General features: G+C 38.2%; 1 protein-coding gene across 6 annotated transcripts; it reads right to left on the reverse strand.

The window, feature by feature from the left end:
* Positions 1–20435: 20435 nt before the first annotated feature.
* Positions 20436–21273, reverse strand: LOC149212808 (uncharacterized). Of its 6 annotated transcripts, none has more exons than XM_089390671.1 (4): positions 20999–21273; positions 20850–20918; positions 20725–20763; positions 20436–20543 (listed from the first exon to the last, which is right to left on the reverse strand). In XM_089390671.1, the coding sequence occupies exons 1-4, from the start codon at positions 21065–21067 to the stop codon at positions 20466–20468; spliced, it is 255 nt and encodes an 84-aa protein (XP_089246797.1). In that variant the 5' UTR covers positions 21068–21273; the 3' UTR covers positions 20436–20465. The 6 variants fall into 6 exon arrangements, with proteins under 6 accessions (XP_089246797.1, XP_089246794.1, XP_089246795.1 ...); XM_089390669.1 differs by having other exon boundaries at positions 20442–20623; XM_089390667.1 differs by having other exon boundaries at positions 20442–20623; positions 20717–20763.
* Between the last annotated feature and the right edge of the window lie 1593 nt (positions 21274–22866).

Raw genomic sequence — 22866 nt, forward strand, 5'->3', positions numbered from 1 at the left:
CTCAGCATTGATCTGAACAGCCTTCAAATTCAAATCTTCTTGAACAAACTCTAAAGCTTTCTCATCTCCCTGTACTGTACCTGCAAACATACACAACTCATTAGTTTTAAAACCACAAGACTTTTCAGTCTTGATTTCTTCCTCCAATACTTCCTTCTGAACATATCTGCGTGTGGAATTTTCAAATCCCAACTCTGCGTCAAGAACTCTAAGTCCTTTCGTCCATAAGGCAATCACATTTTGCCTCAACTTCACCTGCAATTGTTGCCAAATCACTCTCTTCCCCTTCAGTGGAAAGATCCATTTTCTATTTTGGTTTTCCTGCTCTTGTAGCCATTCTTCCAATACCTGCAATTGTACTTTCATTACTGCAATCTCTCTTCCTCTGACCTCATCAGTCATCTCACCTATGTGGCATTCCTCTGAACCTTTTCTCTGATCCTCCATGACCATATTCACCATGAGTTGCACTAGCCTCTACGACAACAATCTCTTCCGCTGCCACTTTCCTCACCAAGCTCTCCTCACTCAGTCTTTTGGTAAGTACTTGGTTCACTGCCTCTCGAACCCTTGAGCACTCTCTCTGCTCTCTCCAGGCTATCTATTCAACTCACCTTCTTCTTTAGGACACTGCAATTGTCCTCTTTATCCAGCTTTTAGTTGAATGCCAGGTTCACTGCTATCATCTTCTCTGCAACCATAAACTTCAAGTCATAAATTTCAAATCAGGAAATCATCTCACCCTTAAGATCTTGCATGATCTTGTCCTTCCTTCATTTCTGCAATCCTGTTCAATTGTGTAGTTTTCATATTAGATTTAGAAATCTGATCTTCCTTTCATTCATTCATCACACATTCACAGAAACACACTTTAGTTTTCAACAAAACCTTCTGTCCTCATTCAGAAAAAATAAAAAAAACAAACAAACAAACAAACAAACAAACAAACAAACAAACACCTTCAATTTCAACAGAGCCAAGCTCTGATACCAAAAATGATGCAGGTAGAGCCTACAATACCCAGAATCTTTAATCTCTGTGATCATAAACATGCATCTCAGATTTTTGAAAAATCAAACCCTCAATGTCTGGCAGATGTATCAGTTCATAAAACTACAACTTCTGAATGTGTTCAAAGCTTAACACATTACACTTGGGTTGTATTAATACCGTTTCAATTCAACACTAACAACATTTAAAACTCAATGCATCAATACACTATCGAATCCACAGGCTTATGACACCATTTACATTTTAATCAAACCAAACCCAAAGTAACAGCGCCGTGTTCACATTCACTGACTGCTGCTTTCAACATCTGACTGGTTGTCTCAATACCGACGCTTCTGATTTATACAACCTACCATCGATCCGCCCTGACACTGCATGTAGACTTGGAAAAGTAACACAATTCTATTCCAATTTGTAACAATTACACAAAAACGTGCCTTCAATCAATTGGTAAACAAATTGTTTCAAAACTTCTGGGCTTTAACTACCAGCTTCCACACAGTTTCAAACACCACGGAGGGGACGAATTCTGAACCGGATTTCAAACATTGCCATCGAATGGATTTCTAACAAACAAATACCCATGCTTATTATACTATCCAACCATGTGAATGTTTTAAATCAACATTTTATCCTCCAAACTCAACACAAATTGAATCGATTCAAGACTCTGGAAAACGCAGATCAGTTTAAAACATTGGTCGATTTCAACCAGACTCTGATTAAAATCGAATACCAACACAATAAACTTACCTCTCCTTATTCAAACTTGCAACACGCATTATCAACTCAGCATTCAACGCTATCATACATTGAATTCTCCAGCGCTTACTGTTCTGACTTCTCACAACTCATTTGCTTTGGCATTACACCTTATGGATTGATTACAGCGCCGGCATTCCACCACAGGATTTAAACGCAGAATAGACTTATTTGATAATTACTCACTGGTCTTTAATTAAAGTGTTTTTCACAAAGAATGATTAAATTCTTTTTGTTTTGATCCACAGATATCTGGCATTTGCAAACAGATCTTATAAGTAGATTATATGATTTCAAACAAACTTTTGTTGGCCTGATATTCTAGTTCGGTAGCCCGTTGCAAATTGCCCGAAGGCTCCCAAGCAGAAACCCCTACTTTCTATTCCCAATCTCACACTCTCTACAACTAACAATCTCCCCTCAACGCCTTTGAGGCTTGATAATTTATACAAAATTAATTAAACCAAGTTAGACTCAAATATCCTTAAATAACTCAACACCCCTAAAATCTAGATTCATCCCTAAAGTTTTGCAACTAAATCTAATTTAAATAGATTTTAGGTGTGGACTCAACTAAGTCCCGTACATAGCATTTCTCCTTCCTAAAATTTCTACCTAATTCTATTTTCTCTCATATCCTTTTAATTAGTAAAAGAATATTTACAAAATCCTCACTTTTATAATTTATCTCCTATTTTAGTTGAAAATAACAAATTAATTAATAAAACAATTAAAATGTCACACCCCCCTTTATTACATATTGAAAAAATGGAAATTGGCATTGATGCTCCTGCATCAATAATGGAATGGACAACTCTGAAAAATGTTGCTGACAAAAGATCCTTTTTGAGCCTAGAAAGTTATTACCGCTAATTCATTAAAGTTTTTTCAAAAATAGCTTTCCCTATGACCTTGTTACAGAAAAAGGGGTGTGCCTTTCACTGGACAAAATATTTTCAACGAAGTTTTGAGCACTTAATGCAATTACTTACCACTGCACCTATGTTAAAAGTAGCAGATCCAAAAAAATCATTTGTGGTATGCACAGATGCAAGTAAAGAGGGTGTCAGTGGTGTATTAACTCAAGAAGGGAAGTTCATAGCTTATGAATCGCGTAAACTGAAAGACTATGAGCAGTGATACTCTGCATATGATTTGGAGTTAACTGCAATAGTACACGGACTTAAAATGTGGCGGCACTACCTCCTAGGAAAGAAATTTTTGTTATTAACTGATCATAGCAGTCTAACAAATTTATTTAACCAGTCTAACTTAAATGCTCGATAGGCCATGTGGACCGCATTCCTGAGTGAATTTGACATCGAAATGAAACACCTTAAAGGAAAAGAGAATCAAGTGGTCAACGCATTGAGCAAGAAAATGCATTGCATCTATGAAATAAAATTTAGTCAAATACAATCTAACCTTCCTGAAATCATTAGGGAAGCATCCCTCAAGGATCCTAAATACACATTCCTTTGGCAGCAAGAATTAGAGGATCAAAAGAAGGGAAAACAATCTGATTATGTAATAAACTCTGACAATTTGTTAACATTCAGAAACAAGATTTATGTTCCCAATCAGAATTCTTTCAAACAATTGTTATTGGATGAATTTCATAGAAAGCCTTATGTCACTCTTCCAGGATACCAGAAACTTTTGACAGCCATCAAGAAAAGTTATTTCTGGCCATGCTTAAGGAAAGATGTTGTGGAATACTTATCAAAGTGTTTAGAATGTCAGTTGGTGAAGGCAGAGCATCAGCATCCTGCTGGTTTATTACAACCATTATCGATCCTGAGTGGAAATGGGAGACGATCACGCTAGATTTCATTACAGGACTACATCACACTAAGAAGCAGCATGAATCAATTATTGTGGTAGTGGATAAGCTAAGAAAAACTGCCCATTTCATCCCTGTGAAATCCAGCTACAAAATTGTAGAGATGGCATATATTCATGAGGGAAATTTTCCGATTACACGAGATATCCAGGGTAGTAATTTCCGACAGGGATGTAAAATTTACATCCACATTTTGGAAAACCCTGTTTGTTGGGTTAGGTACTCAAATTCAATTCAGTATTTCCTACCACCCACAGATGGATGGCCAGACAGAACGAGTGAATCAAGCCCTAGAAGACGTGTTGAGGATGTTCGTATTACAACAACCACACAAGTGGGAGGACTACCTCCATCTGGTATAGTTCGTTTATAATAATGGCCATCACAAATCATTGGGCATGAACCCTTTTGAGGTGTTGTATGGAATAAAGTGTCGAGTACCCACAGATTGGAATAGCCTGATTAATAAGTTAGCATTGGGTCTTGATATGTTAGCTGAAATGGAGGCCACAGTGAAAAGGGTCCACCATAACGTAAAAGTCATTGAGGATAGGCAAAAGATTTATGCAGATAAAAAGAGGACTCACATAGAATTTCAATTGGGGGGTCATGTGTATTTGAAAGTTAAACCTTGAAAAAGCACCTTACAGTGGAAAGGTTGCGCCAAACTTGCACCCTGGTATTGTGGGCCATTCCAAATACTGGAAAGAATTGGACCGGTTGCATTCAGATTAGCATTCCCCGGCCACATCTCAGTCCACAATTTCTTCCATGTCTCTTTGCTAAAAAAATATGTATACAACCCTCAGCATATAATTAACTGGGAAAACATACAGGTAGAAAAATAATTGAATAAGTAACATTGAATTGTTAATTTGGCACAATTCTAACATAAAATTATAAATTGTGCAGGTCGAATCAGAGGGAGAGTTTCTGGCAAAGCCTCTTCGTATTCTCGATCAGAGAGAAACCACCTTGAGGAAGCGAGCCATCACCCAGGTTAAAGTGTAATGGAAGCACTTTGACCCAGAAGAGGCTACCTGGGAAGATGAGGAGACCATGCAGAAAGCCTATCCGAAATTATTTTCGTAAAATAACATCAAAGATGATGTTCCTCATAAGGGGGGCAAGTTGTAACACCCTTTGTTGCATAAACTTTTATTTTTTTTACCAAGTTTTATGCAGAACTTTAAAAACTTTTATTTCTTTTACTTAACACAGTTGTTAAAGAATTAACGCTGGAAAATCCAAAACAATATGATATTTTATTTAAAGAATTTAAACAGTTTTGTTAAGTAAAATTGAATTAAAACAATTACATAACTCCTTGGACAGTTAGAAACAGTTTCCATCTTTCTTTCCCAAAAGGAAAGGGAAAAGACGCAAGAAGAGTTGTTTTTGTTTTAGTTTTAGACTTCCTTGAGCTGGGTGGAAGGAACTAGTGGGAAAAACAAATTATGGAAACCAGTCAAACTGGTGTGTGACTTGAGGCTAGACAATAGTCCTGAAGCCCAAGATACTAGACTATGAATTCTTAGTGACTGTCAGGGGCAGGAAGTTCTTGGTGGGGGACGTTGGACATAATTGCCAGGTCCATGGTTGGGTGGTGATACCTTCCTGGAAAAACAGAGAGTATTTATATAGTTCTAAAAACAATTGGATGCAGAAAAGTGACCAATTTTGGACTTATTATTTAACTTCTAGAAAAGCATTATTGACAACCAAGAATAGAAAAGCATTGTTATAGTTAAGTTTTCAAGTATATTCTGATGTATATAGAATAGAAATGTAGGAAGTAGATTTTATCTTTTATTAAGATTATGGTCTCTTGGTCTAGATAACAAACGATACAATCTATTCCATAGATGACTTAAAATATGTTAATACTGTTAGTTTTATTCTAAGCATGAATTGTTTATTACTAGAACATTAAAATATTTAGTACATTACTGTTCCAAGAAATTATACAAAGAACATTTTCAAATCATTGTAGGCTACTTTTTCTTTCTAAGATTTCCGCAAAAGAAATAAATGTAAAAATGATCAGAAATAGCAACCATTTGGGAACATAATTCAAATCAATATAAATGCAATATTGGAACCCTTATAGCTACTATTAAACACAACATAGGAATTCAGTCCATATATGAAGGGCTATATCTCTCTCAGTTAACCATCAACGAGTTTACGAATGTATACATAAAATATCGACAAAACAATTAAGGTAAAATTCTAAGTATATATATATATATATATATATATATATATATATATATATATATATATATATATATATATATATTATCGACAGAGAAGCTAAGATAAATCTTTGAAGGCATACATAAAGTATCAAGAGAATAGTTAAGGTCCGTGACTGGATCTCCGTCAAAACTCGGAGGACGGACCGAGAGCCAACCGGACTTCATAACAGCATAATTCCAAATGAAAACCTTAAACTATTACTTCCATTAAACCAAGAAAAGTATCCAAGCATAAATATAAACCTTCGAGTCACAAATTGTTAAATACACAGTGAATGCATTGTTCGGTCGTGTTGAATACCCAGATCCAATTTAACAATAACCAAACTGTATTTCAAGGTAACCCCGTATGTAAGTCTAAAACTACTCATATGGAAAAGGATTGGCCGATCTTCGCTCAAGGCCAGCAAACCCTCTATCATCTAAAGGAGAAAACCCTCGTTACTTTCATCAGAAGACAAAATGAAGAATTCTTTCCCTTTCTCAATACTGTCTAAGGGTTTCATGACACCAATATGAAAGCATCGAGGATGAGTATGCTATTAGGGGAATTTTCATAGCCACACACAAGAAAGTCGTTGGATGAAGGATCTACTTGCGAGAACAAAGTAGAAGATCAAACCCTCGGCATTCATAACCAATTTCAAAATCAAGGAAATCTAAATTTATGACCAAATGTATTCCATTACCTCCTTACCTGAAGAAGAGCCACTCCAGGCAAGGTAGAGCCGAAGGCCTGTAATATCAGGCAATAGTTAATATCCCTCTACAAGACTAAGCAAAGAAATAGCCAGGTTTCCAAATTATGAGATTGAAACCTTACCTTGGAGGGAAGATGTTCCTCGCACCTTGCAGTCCAACTAAAAGGAGCAAGGTAGCAACCAAAGTAGCACTTGCAATGGTGACCTCAACAATCATCATGAAAAGCGAAAGAATGAAACCAAATATAGAGTATGGGCAGAGGGCAGTTACCAATTTATCGGTGTGCTCGCCAGGCAACGACAGAGTGTGGGGGTTTAGTGCCATCGTGGTGTCTTCCATGAACCCTGCAATTATTCAGAGATTCACGATAGCCCCTCTACCAAGCTTGACATAGTTAAAAAACACAATACTCAGAAAATACCACATGCAAATGAGAAATGAGCAAGTTTGGTAGTCAAAAGAGGGGTTAGGGTTAGCAGGAAACAACTGAACCGTCGGATTCACCCTCAGCAGATCCCATGGTGTAAAAACCTTCGGCATTAATGCTCTGGCTCTCTCGTTGTAGGCCAAGCTATCAAAATTAACGTTGTGGACCAAGTGGCAGCGTCTCTATTCAGTGTGGTGTCCAGGTGGTGTAAGTGCCACTGTTTCCGAGTAAGCGTGTGATGGGGCAGAGCCATCAACCTCGTAGATCATCCAGACAAGCACCTTATGAACCTTTCCAATAATATTAACCCTTTTAATTATATGCATGAGACCTTACAGTAAACGCTTGCACAAAGATTAAGATAAGGACATTGTAATATTAGTTCTATAGTGCTAGTTAAATAAAAGTATATATATGTCATTGTTTTAGCACTGAAGTGTTACAAATGGTATCAGAGCCCAAGCTCGTACACTGAGACTTCTGGGATAAATATTGTACATTTTATTAAGCTACATAATACTTATATTTATGCAATAAACAACTGAGTTTGGAAACTGTGAACAGAGAGAGAGAGAGGCAGAAGTCAACACCAATGTACAAAATGCATAGGAGCCCCAGATTATCAAACCAGCTAGAAGTCCCTTATGTTGAGGCCAATCTAGATATATGGATACAGTTGGGAGAGGAATCTCGGCAAGCTAACGTTTCCCTACTTGAAACTATGTAACAGTTACGTGCAGAAATGATGAATTTAAGGACAGATAATGAATGACTAAGGCAGGAGAAGGAAAAGATTCTCAAAAGTCTATTCGACCGATAGAATCAACGAGGACCGAATCCCAGTATGGAGGATAGGGACATAAGGAGAATGAAGAGGGGTTTTTGGATAATGTTTTTGACCAAAGAAAGACCAAAATACACAAGAAGGAATTACAAGGTGAGTTCAAAAAAATAAAACCGTCACTGTTCGAAGGAGAATCTGAAGAGGCAATTGAAGCATGGCTGATTGACATGGGTAAATATTTCTAGATTTATGAATATACTGACAAAATTAAAGCACGATTGGCAGTTTACCAATTAAGGGGAAAGGCCACCCTCTAGTGGGAAGAAATTAAAATTGTTAGAAAAATTGATGAAGAACAAGTGACATGGAAAGAATTCCAGAAACATTTTAAGGACAAATATTTGACTGAACGTTACTATGATGAAAAAGAAAAGGATTTCCATGAGCTAAGGTTGGGGACCTTGACCATGGACGAGTATGTAAAGCAATTCACCTCCCTGTTACGAAATGTCCAGTACATGCAGAAGGAGAAAGCCAAAATTTAGCGGTTCATTAGCAGTCTACCCAATTTCATGAAGAAAAAGTTAGAATTTGACTATCCTAGGACAATGGATGATGCGGTACGAAAAGACTGTATCTGTTATGAGAAAATGAAACAAAAAAATGGAGTGCCCAAAGGAGCTTCAAGAAGAAGAATGAGGAATTTACCCCCAAGCAGACAACATAAAGTTGTTAATGGAAGGAGTAACCAACAAAGAACTTTTGGGAAGTTTACAAATAACCCACCCAAGGTCCCACCATAAACCGAAAATAGAGAGACAGTGAGAATTAGTAAACCTGTGACTAATCAACTGCCAAAACCACCTCTACAATGTTGGGGATGTGGGGAATACCATTATTACAAGAACTGCCCGCACAAAGCTCAAACGAAGCAGCTTTCAAACATGCAGGAGGTTTCCACAGTTGGAGATATAGCAAGAAGTATGCCTAGAATTAATGCCGCTTTGGATGATCATCAAGCAGAATACAAACCCACCATGATCAAGTGTAAAGGTATGATTGTTGATCAACCTATTTCCATTTTATTTGATCTGGGTTCTAGCCTAAGTTACATTAGTCCCAAAGTGGTAGAGAAATTTCATCTGCCAAGTAGCAAATTTAAGAAATCTTGGCTAGTTCAGCTAGCCACCGAAGCTAAGAGAAAGTTAGCTACAAAAACTGAAAACTTCCCTATAACAGTTTCAGGACGGCCCGTCCATGTTAATCTAAATATACTGCCCTTAGGTTCATACGACGTACTAATAGGGATGGACTAGTTGGAAGGGCATCGGTCCCTAGTGGATTGTAAAGAGAAATATGTAAGCTACCTCACAGAGTCGGGGAAAAGAAATGAAATCCAAGGAATCAATAAACACATTAAATTACATCATATTACTGCTAACCAGCTAGGAAGATGCATTAGAAAGGGCTACCAGATTTATGATGTCCAAGTAGGATACTCTAATGACAAAAATAAAATGACTGCACTGGAAAATATTCTTGTAATTTAGGATTTTGTGGATTCTTTAACCAGTCTAGCTTAAATGCTAGACAGGCCAAGTGGACTGCATTGCTGAGCGAATTTGACTTCAAAATGAAACACCTTAAAGGAAAAGAGAATCAAGTGGCCCACACATTGATCAAGAAAATGCATTGCGTCTACAAAATACAATTTAGTCAAATACATTGATCTAACCTTCGTAAAATCATCAGGGAAGCATCCCTTAAGGACCCTGAACACGCATTCATTTGGGAGCAAGAATTAGAGGAGCAAAAGAAGGGAAAACAATCCGATTATGTAATAAACTATGACAAATTGTTAATATTCAAAAACAGGATTTATGTTCCCAATCAGAATTATTTCAAACAATTGTTATTGGATGAATTTCATAGAAAGTCTTATGCTACTCATCCAGGATACCAGAAACTTTTGACAAATATCAGGAAAAGTTATTTCTTGCTAGGATTAAGGAAATAAGTTGTGGAATACTTATCAAAGTGTTTAGAATGTCAGTTGGTGAAGGCGGAGCATCGACATCCCACTAGTTTATTACAACCGTTACCAATTCCCGAGTGGAAATGGGAAACGATCACTCTTGATTTCATTGCAAGACTACCTTGCACTAAGAAGCATCATGACTCAATTATGGTGGTAGTGGATAAGCTAAGAAAAACCACCCATTTCATCCCTGTGAAATCCAGCTACAAAACTGTAGAGATCGTAGATATATTCATGAGGGAAATTTTCCGATTACATGGGATACCCAGGGTAGTAATTTCCGACAAGGATGTAAAATTTACATCCATATTTTGGAAAACCCTCTTTCTTGGGTTAGGTACTCAAGTTCAATTCAGCATTGCCTACCACCCATAGACAGATGGCCAAACAGAATGAGTGATTCAATACCTGGAAGACATGTTGAGGATGTTCGTAATGTAACAACCGTACAAGTGGGAGGACTACCTCCATCAAGTGGAGTTCACCTATAATAATGGCCATCACGAACCATTGGGCATGAGCCCTTTTGAGGTGTTGGATGGAATAAAGTGTCGGGTACCCAAAGATTAGAATAGCCTGGTTAATAAGTTAGCATTAGGTCTTGATACGTTAGATGAAATGGAGGCCACAGTGAAAAAGGTCCACCAAAACTTAAAAGCAGCTCGGGATAGGCAAACTATTTATGTTGATAAAAAGAGGACTCACATAGAATTTTAGTTGCAGGATCATGTGTATTTGAAAGTTAAACCCCAGAAAAGCACCTTATAGTGGAAAGGTTGCACCAAACTAGCACCCCGGTACTATGGACCATTCCAAATACTTGAACGAATTAGACCGATTGTATACAAATTAGCACTCCCCAGCCACATCCGAGTCCACAATGTCTTCCATGTCTCTTTGCTAAAAAAATATGTATACAACCCTCAACATATAATTAACTGGGAAAATATACAGGTAACAAAATAATTGAATAAGTAACATTGAATTGTTAATTTGGCACAATTCTAACAGCAAATTGTAAATTGTGCAGGTCGAACCAGAGGGAGAGTTTTTGGCAGAGCCTCTTCGTATTCTCAATCAGAGAGAAACCACCTTGCAGAAGTGAGCCATCACCCAGGTTAAAGTGCAATGGAAGCACTTTGACCCAGAAGAGGCTACTTGGGAAGATGAGGAGACCATGCAGAAAGCCTATCCGAGATTATTTTCATAAAAGAACACCAGAGACGGTGTTCCTCATAGGGGGGGGAAGCTGTAACACCCTTTGTTGCACAAAATTTTATTTTGTTTTACCAAGTTTTACGTAGAACTTCATAAACTTTTATTTTCTTACTTAACACAGTTGCTAAAGAATTAAGGCTGGAAAAGCCAGAACAATATGATATTTTGTTTAAAGAATTTAAACAGTTTTGTTAAGGAAAACTTAAAACAGTTACATAACTCCTTGGACAGTTAGAAACAGTTGTCATCTTTCTTTCCCAAAAGGAAAGGGAAAAGAGGCAGGAAGAGTTGCTTTTGTTTTAATTTTGGACTTCCTTGAGGTGGGGGGAAGGAATCAATGGGAAAAATAAATTATGGAAAACAGTCAAACTGGTGTGCGACTTGAGGCTGGACAATAGTCCTGAAGCCCAAGATACTAGATTGTGAATGCTTAGTGACTATCAGGGGCAGGAAGTGCTCGGTGGGGGATGTTGGATGTAATTACCAGGTCCATGGTTGGGTGGTGAGACCTTCCAGGAAAAACAGAGAGTATTTATACAGTTCTAAAAACAATCGGACACAGATAAGTGACCAATTCTAGACTTATTATTTAACTTCTAGAAAAGAATTATTGACAACAACGAAAAGAAAAGCATTGTTATAGTTAAGTTTTTAAGTATATTATGATGTATATAGAACAGAAAGATAGGAAGTAGCTTTTATCTTTTATTAAGATTATGGTCTCTTGGTTCAGATAACAAATGATACAATTTATTCCATAGATGTGTTGGCATTATGATTCAGGTGTTGTCCTTGATGGCAACCCATTCAGGTGATAGATCACTATTCTTGATGATCAGCTCTCTATTTTTAAGAAGGACGCAGGCAATCTGTTCAGAAAGTGCGTCCCCGCAGGTATACCATGCAGAACCCGCGTCCAGGGACACAGGCCAGCCGTTCAGGGGGTGCGTTCACCCAGTGCACACATTTCAAGACAGAGAAAAGCACGTGGGGGTTTCTTGTGTGGTTTCTAGCCGACGGTTTTGTGTTTCTATGGTGTCGGCTCGTGGTATTGTTCCATGTTTTGGGGAGGAGCTTGCCTATATAAAGCAAAGGAGTTCATTTGGATTAATCATGTTTTTGGTTGAACATCTTATGAGGGTAAGATCTGGTCTAGATCTAAACAAGGCGAATCTGATGGACCGAGATCTCTTCGGCTCTTGCTCGGATCTGTAGATCTGATTGTCTGGGTTACTTCTAAAGTCTTGAAATCATCTTTGCCCAGAGGGACGTAGGTGCAGTAAGGGTTCAGGTGCGTCCGGGACGCAGGAGCGAAGCGTTTCAGGTGCGCCGGACGCAGGTGCAGGAAGGGTTCTGGTGCGCCGGGACGCAGGCAGTTCAATAGACTCAGTGCGAGGGACGCAGGCTAGCAGTTGAGCAGGGTGCGTCCGGGACGCAGGCTAGCAGTTGAGCAGGGTGCGTCCAGGGACTCAGGTCAGCAGTTGAGCAGGGTGAGTCCAGGGACTCAGGCTAGCAGTTGAACAGGGTGAGTCCGAACTCAGGCTGGCAGTTGAGCAGGGTGCTTCCTTCTCTTAAAATCCTTGTTTATCATTGTTGTGTTCTGGGTTTTGGTCCTATTATTGTTGATCTGGTTACTACAGTTGATTGGGTGATTCTCTTACACTTGATGATCAATTAATATGGATCCAGTTTGAAAATTTATGAAAAGTGGTCCTTGTATGAAAGGAAGTAGGGGGTTGTAGCTCCCTTCCAGGAGAGACTGGAAAACGAGAGAGAGTTGTAGCTCTCTACAGGTTGCAGCCTGCGTACTGGTAAAGGACTGCACCAGTACAAAATCATTGTAAAAGAATTTCTAAATTGAAAGAAGATAGAGACATATTGCAGCAGGTGGTTTTCTCCCACATTGGGTTTCCACCTTACATCTTGTGTTCTTTGGTGTGACTGTCTATTTTCTTTGTTCATGCTCATTATTTTATGGTACTGATATGCAAGAATAATTCAAAAGATCAAAAAAGGAAGATTTGTTAAATTGCTAGATAATACTGATTCACCCCCCCTCTCAGTATTATTTCCAACAATTGGTATCAGAGCAGGTCCTTCAGAAAAGCTTGATCGCTTGAAGGTAGATCGTTCATCATGAGCAACTACGAGAGAGAAGCATCAATCAGGCCACCGGTTTTTGATGGGACAAACTTCAATTATTGGAAGGTAAGAGTTACTGCATATCTTCAATCTCTTGGTACAGAAGTTTGGGACATTGTAGAAACAGGCTATGCTTTTCCTTCAGCTACTCCTACAGATCCAGCTGAGAAAAAGAAGTATGAAACAAATGCAAAAGCAGTCAGTACTCTATTAGGAAGTATATCCCAAACAGAATTCATGAAGGTAATGCACTTCAAATCAGCAAAAGAAATATGGGACAAAATGATCACGAGCTATGAAGGAGATGAACAGGTAAAACAAGCTAAACTTCAAACTCTCAGGATTCAATATGAGACTCTCAAGATGTATAATGATGAAAGTGTGGCTAATTATTTTCTTCGGGTAGATGAGATTGTTAATTGTATGAAAAATTTGGGTGAAGAAATAAAAGAGTCTATAGTAGTTCAAAAGATTCTAAGATCATTATCCCCCAAGTTTGAATCTAAAGTATCTGCAATAGAAGAAAAAGAAAATCTCCGTGTTCTCACTATGTCTCAGCTACATGGAATTCTAACTGCTTATGAAATGAGAAAGGGAGGTCCATCAGACAGAAGGGAGGCTGCTTTTAAGGCATCAGGCAAAGAAGATCACTATGAAGCAAGCCATGTTCCAGAAGAAGAGGAAGAAGAATCAAATTTTGTCAGAAATCTTCAAAGGGGTTCTGGAAGGTTCAGAGGTAAGCTACCTTTCAAATGCTTTGCTTGTGGAAGAGTAGGTCATTATGCTGCAAAATGTCCTTATAAGGATAAAGGAAAGGAACCAGCTAGATGGAACAAGAAACAAAGTGCAAATAAGAAAAGCTACTACACCCATGAAGATAGTGATGGCTTATCAAACAGTGATGAAGATGAACAAGGTAATAAATATAGGTTGTTAATGGCATTTGAAGATGATGATTATGAGGATGCTGTAGATGTGGATAACCTTTATGATGAAATTACTAGACTCAAGAGATGTATAGAAGAAAAGAACATGATCATTGATACTCTACAATTTCAAATTGATGAAAAGGAAAAACATCTTGAAAAATTAGAAGGTGAAATTGTTGGTCTTAGAAAAGAAATTGAGAAAACAAAAGCTATTAATCTCAAGTTTGTCAAAGGATCTGAAACTTTGGATGAGATTATCAGTGTGCAGCGGTCTCCACTAAATAAGACAGGTCTGGGCTATAATGGAGAAACTTCTCAAGCATCCACTTCAAAAAGTTATCTTGATGCAGCAAGAAGAAATGAGCAAAAGCACAATGAAGATCATCAGGTAAAGCAGGGACAAACTTCAAACAGAAACTATCAGGGGCAATCCAGCTTAAGGGTGAACAAAAGCCACAACCAGCCACAGGTAAAATCTTCCCAGTTTGGTTCAAAAATAGATGAAAATAGAAATTACAATCAGTTGGCTGGTAGATTCAATAACCGCAGAAGCTTCTTCAATGGACAATGCTTTTCTTGTCATAACTTTGGTCACAAAGCAGCTCAATGTGTTGCGTATAAAACAATCATGACTAGGGAAGCTCAAAAACAAAGAAGTATGACAGGGATTACAAAAAGGACCTATAACAACTTTTCGGCTCTTGAAAATGAAGTTGAATGTTCTATTTGCAATAATTTTGGTCATGAAGACTTTGAATGCAGAAGCAGGTTTCAGGAAAGAAAGGAACAAGAACGGAAAAAGGAACAAGCCTCAGGAACCAAAACATGGAGAATAAAGGAACCTCAAACAGAAAGATGTGGGATAGCATTTTATGCAGAAGGACAGGAAAATCTATGGTACATTGACAGTGGATGTTCGAAGCATATGACAGGTGATAAAGAAAAACTTGAGTCTTATTCTATTTTAGAAAAGGGAAAGAAAGTCTCTTTTGGAAATGATACTCCTGCAACTATAAAAGGAAAAGGTATTGCTCCTTTAAAAGAAGATGTTAAGGCTGGAAATGTTTTGTTTGTTGATGGATTGAAGCATAATCTACTAAGTGTCAGCCAGATGTGTGATCAAAGAACCGAGGTTATATTCAGATCAAATGGATGTCTTGTTCGTGATCTTGATACAGGTAAAACAGTTCTCAAAGGGAAAAGAACTCCAAATAATCTATACATATTTGAAGAAGGACAACAACAATGCTATCTAAGCAAGGATGAAGAGCACTGGTTATGGCATCGAAGGTTGGGACATCTAAGCTTCTCACAAATAAGGAAAGCATGCAAATATCAGGCAGTTCGCGATCTTCCAGATATCAAAATTCCTGACAACACCATATGCAGATCATGTCAGTTTGGAAAACAAACCAGGACTAACTTTCCAGAGAAAGAAGGATCAGCTAGCATGCCTCTTGAGCTAGTACATACAGATGTATGTGGACCATTCAGGAAAAGAACACCTAGAGGAGAGGAATACTTGATATTATTTATTGACGATTTCTCCAGGTTTGTTTGGTTAGGACTTATGAAGCACAAAGATGAAGCATTCGAAAAATTCAAATCCTTCAAAGCCTTGGTTGAAAATGAATCAGGTCACAAAATTAAGTGCCTCAGATCCGACAGAGGTGGGGAATTTACTTCAAATGAATTTTTCGATTTCTGTGATGAACATGGGATAAGGAGAGAATTCTCTACAGCTAGAACTCCTCAGCAAAATGGAGTTGTTGAAAGAATGAACAGAACAATCCAACAAATGGCTCGTGCTATGCTTGATGAATCAGGAACTCCCGCAACTTTCTGGGGTGAAGCTGCACATGCTGCGGTTATTATTCTCAACAAGACAAATGTTCGGGTAAACAGCACTCAAACTCCTCATGAGCTCTGGAGTGGTAAAACTCCTTCAGTAAAGCATTTCAAAATCTTTGGGAGCAAATGCTATATCAAGAATACTGAGGAGCAACTTGGCAAACTTGATCCTAGAGCAGATGAAGGCATTCTTCTTGGCTATTCTCCACATAGCAAAGCATACAAATGCTACAATAAAAGACTTGGCAGAATTGTTGACAGCATTGATGTAGTGGTTGATGAGAAGGGATACATTCCTAGGCAAATACATCGTGAAGACATCGAAGAAGATGAAAGCTACCCTCAAAGACAGAATGATGAAGAAGAAGAACCTCAAGAAGAACCTCACGAAGACGCAGAAGAACGAACAAGAATAGAAGAAAAGACTCCATCCAGATATGTTCAGAAGAACCATCCAGAATCTCAGATCATGGGACAGAAAGAAGCAGGTATACAAACTAGAAGAACAGTTGCAGAAGCTTCAAGCTATTTGGCATTACTCTCCTCTACTGAACCACAAAATGTGAAAGAGGCATGCAAAGATGAATGTTGGGTGAAAGCAATGGATGAAGAACTTGAGCAAATCGAAAAGAACAACACTTGGGAGCTGGTTCCTAGACCAAAGGATAAGAATGTTATCGGAACAAAATGGGTCTTCAAAAATAAATTGAATGAAAATGGAGAAGTAATTAGAAACAAAGCCAGACTTGTTTGTAAAGGGTATGCACAGCAAGAAGGAATAGACTTTGAAGAAACTTTTGCTCCTGTTGCAAGACTTGAGGCCATCCGAATGTTCCTTGCTCTCTCAAGTTTTCAGAACTTCAAAGTATTTCAAATGGACGTAAAATCAGCCTTTCTGAATGGAGACTTGGAAGAAGAAGTGTACATTGAACAGCCAGATGGGTTCATTCTTGGAAATGATCCAAATCTTGTATGCCGATTGAAAAAGGCTCTCTATGGTCTCAAACAAGCCCCAAGGGCTTGGTACTACCGGTTGGACAAATATCTTCATCAACAAGGTTTTTCAAAAGGTTCAGCAGATAGCAATCTATATATAAAAGTTGAAAATGACAAATTGCTAATACTTGTTGTGTATGTAGATGACATTATTTTTGGCAGCAATGAAGAAGCTATGAGTCAAAGCTTTGCCTCAGTCATGCAGAAAGAATTTGAAATGTCCTTGCTAGGAGAACTGACATACTTCCTTGGTTTGCAAATCCAACAAAAGGAAGGAGGAATTCTTTTATCTCAAACCAAGTATCTCAAGCAGATTTTGAAGAAATATGGCATGGAAGATGCAAAACCAGTATGTACACCCATGGTCACAGGATGTAGTCTCAGTGCAAATGATGAATCTGCAGCAGTACATCAACCAACCTACAGATCTATGATTGGAAGTTTACTATATTTGACAGGTACCCGACCAGACATCATGCATGCAGTTGGAATAGTTGGAAGATTTCAGGCAAATCCGAAGGAAACTCATCTTCAGGCAGTGAAGAGAATTTTCAAATATCTTCAAGGGACTCAAAATTATGGCTTATGGTATCCTAGAGATACAGATCTCACTCTTCATGCTTATACAGATGCAGATTGGGCCGGAAGCGTGGATGACAGGACAAGCACAAGTGGTGGTGCGTTCTTTATGGGTTCCAGACTGGTATCTTGGTTCAGCAAGAAACAGAGTTCAATTGCCTTGTCTACAGCTGAAGCAGAATATGTTGCTGCTGCATCTTGTTGCACCCAACTCCTTTGGATGATGCAGACTTTGCAGGATTATCAAATCACTTGTACACCTCCAATCCCTATCTTATGTGACAACACAAGTGCAATCAGCATCTCAAAGAATCCGGTTATGCATTCAAAAACCAAGCACATACCAATCAAGTACCATTTTCTCCGGGAACAAGTACTTGAACAGAAGGTCAAGTTGGAGTATGTTCCTTCTAAGGAACAAGTTGCTGATATTTTCACCAAACCGTTGCCCAGGGACACTTTTGAATACCTCAGGCAAAAGCTGGGGGTTGTTGATGCATCATCTTATTGTTGAACATCTTCTTATTGGTGGTATAGGCTCAGGGGGAGCACATAATGCATTGTTGGCATTATGGAGAAGGAGATCTTGGAAATAGCTGCAATATGTCTCTATCTCTTTCATGGTGGTACGTTGCTGCAGATCAGGTTCATAGGGGGAGCATGAGCGTAGGGGGAGCATACCCTTTGCCCTTGATGTCAAAGGGGAGAATGAAGCTGAAGATCATGAGGTTGCCATCAAGTCCAAAGGGGGAGATTGTTGGCATTATGATTCAGGTGTTGTCCTTGATGGCAACCCATTCAGGTGATAGATCACTATTCTTGATGATCAGCTCTCTATTTTTAAGAAGGACACAGGCAATCTGTTCAGAAAGTGCGTCCCCGCAGGTATACCATGCAGAACCCGCGTCCAGGGACGCAGGCCAGCCGTTCAGGGGGTGCGTCCACCCAGTGCACACATTTCAAGACAGAGAAAAGCACGTGGGGGTTTCTTGTGTGGTTTCTAGCCGACGGTTTTGTGTTTCTATGGTGTCGGCTCGTGGTATTGTTCCATGTTTTGGGGAGGAGCTTGCCTATATAAAGCAAAGGAGTTCATTTGGATTAATCATGTTTTTGGTTGAACATCTTATGAGGGTAAGATCTGGTCTAGATCTAAACAAGGCGAATCTGATGGACCGAGATCTCTTCGGCTCTTGCTCGGATCTGTAGATCTGATTGTCTGGGTTACTTCTAAAGTCTTGAAATCATCTTTGCCTAGAGGGACGCAGGTGCAGTAAGGGTTCAGGTGCTTCCGAGACGCAGGAGCGAAGCGTTTCAGGTGCGCCGGACGCAGGTGCAGGAAGGGTTCTGGTGCGCCGGGACGCAGGCAGTTCAATAGACTCAGTGCGAGGGACGCAGGCTAGCAGTTGAGCAGGGTGCGTCTGGGACGCAGGCTAGCAGTTGAGCAGGGTGCGTCCAGGGACTCAGGTCAGCAGTTGAGCAGGGTGAGTCCAGGGACTCAGGCTAGCAGTTGAACAGGGTGAGTCCGGACTCAGGCTGGCAGTTGAGCAGGGTGCTTCCTTCTCTTAAAATCCTTGTTTATCATTGTTGTGTTCTGGGTTTTGGTCCTATTATTGTTGATCTGGTTACTACAGTTGATTGGGTGATTCTCTTACACTTGATGATCAATTAATATGGATCCAGTTTGAAAATTTATGAAAAGTGGTCCTTGTATGAAAAGAAGTAGGGGGTTGTAGCTCCCTTCCAGGAGAGACTGGAAAACGAGAGAGAGTTGTAGCTCTCTGCAGGTTGCAGCCTGCGTACTGGTAAAGGACTGCACCAGTACAAAATCATTGTAAAAGAATTTCTAAATTGAAAGAAGATAGAGACATATTGCAGCATGTGGTTTTCTCCCACATTGGGTTTCCACCTTACATCTTGTGTTCTTTGGTGTGACTGTCTATTTTCTTTGTTCATGCTCATTATTTTATGGTACAGATATGCAAGAATAATTCAAAAGATCAAAAAAGGAAGATTTGTTAAATTGCTAGATAATACTGATTCACCCCCCCCTCTCAGTATTATTTCCAACAAGATGACTGAAAATATTTTAATACTGTTAGATTTATTCTAAGCTTGAATTGTTTATTCCTAGAACTGTAAAATATTTAGTACATTACTGTTTCAAGCAATTATACGAAGAACATTTTCAAATGCATGTAGGCTACTTTTTCTTTCTGATATTTCCACAAAATAAATAAATGTAAAAATGATCAGAAATAGCAGCCATTTGGGAACAAAATTAAAATCAATATAAATGCAATATTGGAACCCTTATCGCTACTATTAAACACAAGATAGGATTTCAGTCCATAAATGAAGGGCGATATTGCTCCTAGTTAACCATCAACAAATTTCTGAATGCATACACAAATTATTAACAGAATAATTAAGGTGAAATTCTGTATATATATATATATATATATATATATATATATATTATCGACAGAGCAGTTAAGGTAAATCTCTAAAGGCATACATAAAGTATTGACAAAATAGTTAAGGCAAATTTTCTGAGTGCATATATAAATTATCGACAAAACAGTTAAGGTCCATGATCAGATCTCTGTCGAATCCCGAAGGACGGACCAAGAGCCGACCGACCTTCATAACAACAGAATTCCAAACGAAAACCTTAAACTATTACTTCCATTAAACCAAGAAAAGTAGCCAAGCATAAATATAAACCTTCGAGTCACAAATTGTTAAATACACAGTAAATGCATTGTGCAGTCGGGTTGAATACCCAGATCCACTTTAAAATTAAATAACCAAACTGTATTTCAAGGTAACCTCGTTTGTAAATCTAAAACTACTCATACGACAAAGGATTGGTCGAGCTTCACTCAAGGCCAGCAAACCCTCTATCAGCTAAAGGAGCAAACCCTAGTTACTTTCATCAGAAGACAAAACGAAGAATTCTTTCCCATTCTCAATATCGTCAAAGGGTTTCATGACACCAACCTAAAAGCACCGAGGACAAGTACGCTGTTAGGGGAATTTTCATAGCCACGCACAAGAAAGGCACTGGATGAAGGATGTACCTGCGAGAGCAAAGCAGAAGATTAGACCCTCGGCATTCATAACCAATTTCAAAACAAGGAAATCTAAATTTATGACCAAACGTATTCTGTTACCTCCTTACCTGAAGAAGAGCTTCTCCAGGAGAGGTAGAGCCAAAGCCCTGTAATATCAGGCGATAGTTAATTTACTCTACTAGACTAAGCACGGAAATAGTCAGGTTTCCAAATTACGAGACTGAAACCTTACCTCAGAGGGAAGATTGTCCTCGCACCTTGCGGTCTGGCTGAAAGGAGCGATGCAGCAACCAAACCGGCACTTGCAATGGTAACCTCAACAATCATCATGAAAAGCGAAAGAATGAAACCAAATATAGATAATGGGCAGAGAGCAGTTACCAATTTATCGGTGTGCTCGTGAGGCAATGACAGAGTGTGGGGGTTCAGTGCCATCGTGGTGTCTTCCATGAACCCTGAAACTATTCACAGATTCGCGATAGCCCCTCTACTAAGCTTGACATAGTTGCATAACAAAATACTCAGAAAATACCACATGCAAATGAGAAATGAGCAAATTTGGTAGTCGGAAGAGGGGTTAGGGTTAGAAAGAAATAACTGAACCGTAGCATTCACCCTCAGCGGATCCCACAGTGGAAAAGCCTTCGGCATTAATGCTTTGGTTCTCTGGCAGTAAGTCGGGCTGTCAACATTAACGCTGCGGACCAAGTGGAGGAAAATCCTATTTCCACCACTATAGGATCATTAATGCGCTCTTATCCTATTTCCACCACTATAGGATCATTAATGCGCTCTTACATGCGCGGGAGATAGACTTTTATAACACGCGCAGGGGTAACGCGTCGTTTTTATTTTTATTATCTAGTTATAAACGTCTATCTCCCGCGCATGTAAGAGCGCATTAATGATCCTATAGTGGTGGAAATAGGATTTTCCCCAAGTGGAAGTGTCTTTGTTCAATGTATTGTCCGAATGGTGTAAATGCCACCGTTTCCGAGTAAGCGTGTGATAGGGCAAAGCCATCAACCTCGTAGATCCATCAGACAGGACTTTATGAACCTTTCCAATCACATTAACCCTTTTAATTATATGCATAACACCTTACAAATGATTACACAAAGATTAGAATAAGATCATTGTAATATTAATTCTATAGTATTAATTAAATAAAAGTAATTTTTTTCTTTGTATATACGTTTTAGGGTTGAAGTGTTACAAAAATAAACTCTAAAGAACAATTTCAATATCATATTTTAAATAATTTATAATACTAAAAACCTAAAACAAAATAAATAAATAATAATCCTTATAAATTATTAAAAATAATAATCATTTTTAAAACTATATAACTATTTTCCAAAACAATTATTAATATTATTTAATTCTAATTGAATTTCAACTTGCATTTCATATTTTTTATTTTTATTTTTAATCTACATTACCCCGTGTAAATTGTGTTCGAATTGCGTTGCCTCCAAACTAATAGGCGAACAGCTGTAAATGAGATCGTGAACATAAAAATAATAAACGTACAAGGAGGATCAGTGGAGAAGAAAGTATTTTGATTGTGATGAGGACGGTTGTTCACGTCATATTGGACATATAAATTTGACGTATAAAAGAGGTCATTGAGTATGTGGCATTTGCATTATGATGGGAAAACTGTTATGTGGGCCGATATAGTATGACATGTTAAATTAATAAAATTTAATTATTATATTTTAAAATTTTGAATATTGTACTTAAAATTATATGTTATGTTACATGATTTTTATGATAATTAAATTTTGGATTACAATTTTTTATTCTTGAATAGTTTGTTGAATTTTTATTTATTTTTAATATATATTTTTAAGAGGTATTTTGATGATGATGGGATTGTTGTTTTTTGTAGTATGATATTTTAAATTAATTAAATTTATTTATCAGTTTAGATTTATTTAACTTTCTATTTATCATGCTCTGTGTTGATAGGGATTAGATCTCTGGAGGTGCAAATTTTATTTTTGGAGTATGGAATTTGAGGAAATGTTTGAACCTTAAGGGATTTGATCACTCTCGGCACATGATAGATCCGGAGTTAGATGGATCTAGGTCAGTTCCAGTTGAGGGCAACAATAACACATTTTTAGAGTATCATTATTATGTATATGTTTGAGATAAACTTCATACCTTGAAATTTGCATTATGTTTTCTTTGTATGACATGACTATATCATTCTCTTCTTTAATTTTGTTTTTGTTGCTTGC

Source organism: Pinus tabuliformis, chromosome 1_1, assembly GCF_031772625.1.
Source record: "Pinus tabuliformis cultivar Carrire ecotype Pingquan chromosome 1_1, CPIR1, whole genome shotgun sequence".
Classification (NCBI taxonomy): Eukaryota; Viridiplantae; Streptophyta; class Pinopsida; order Pinales; family Pinaceae; genus Pinus; species Pinus tabuliformis.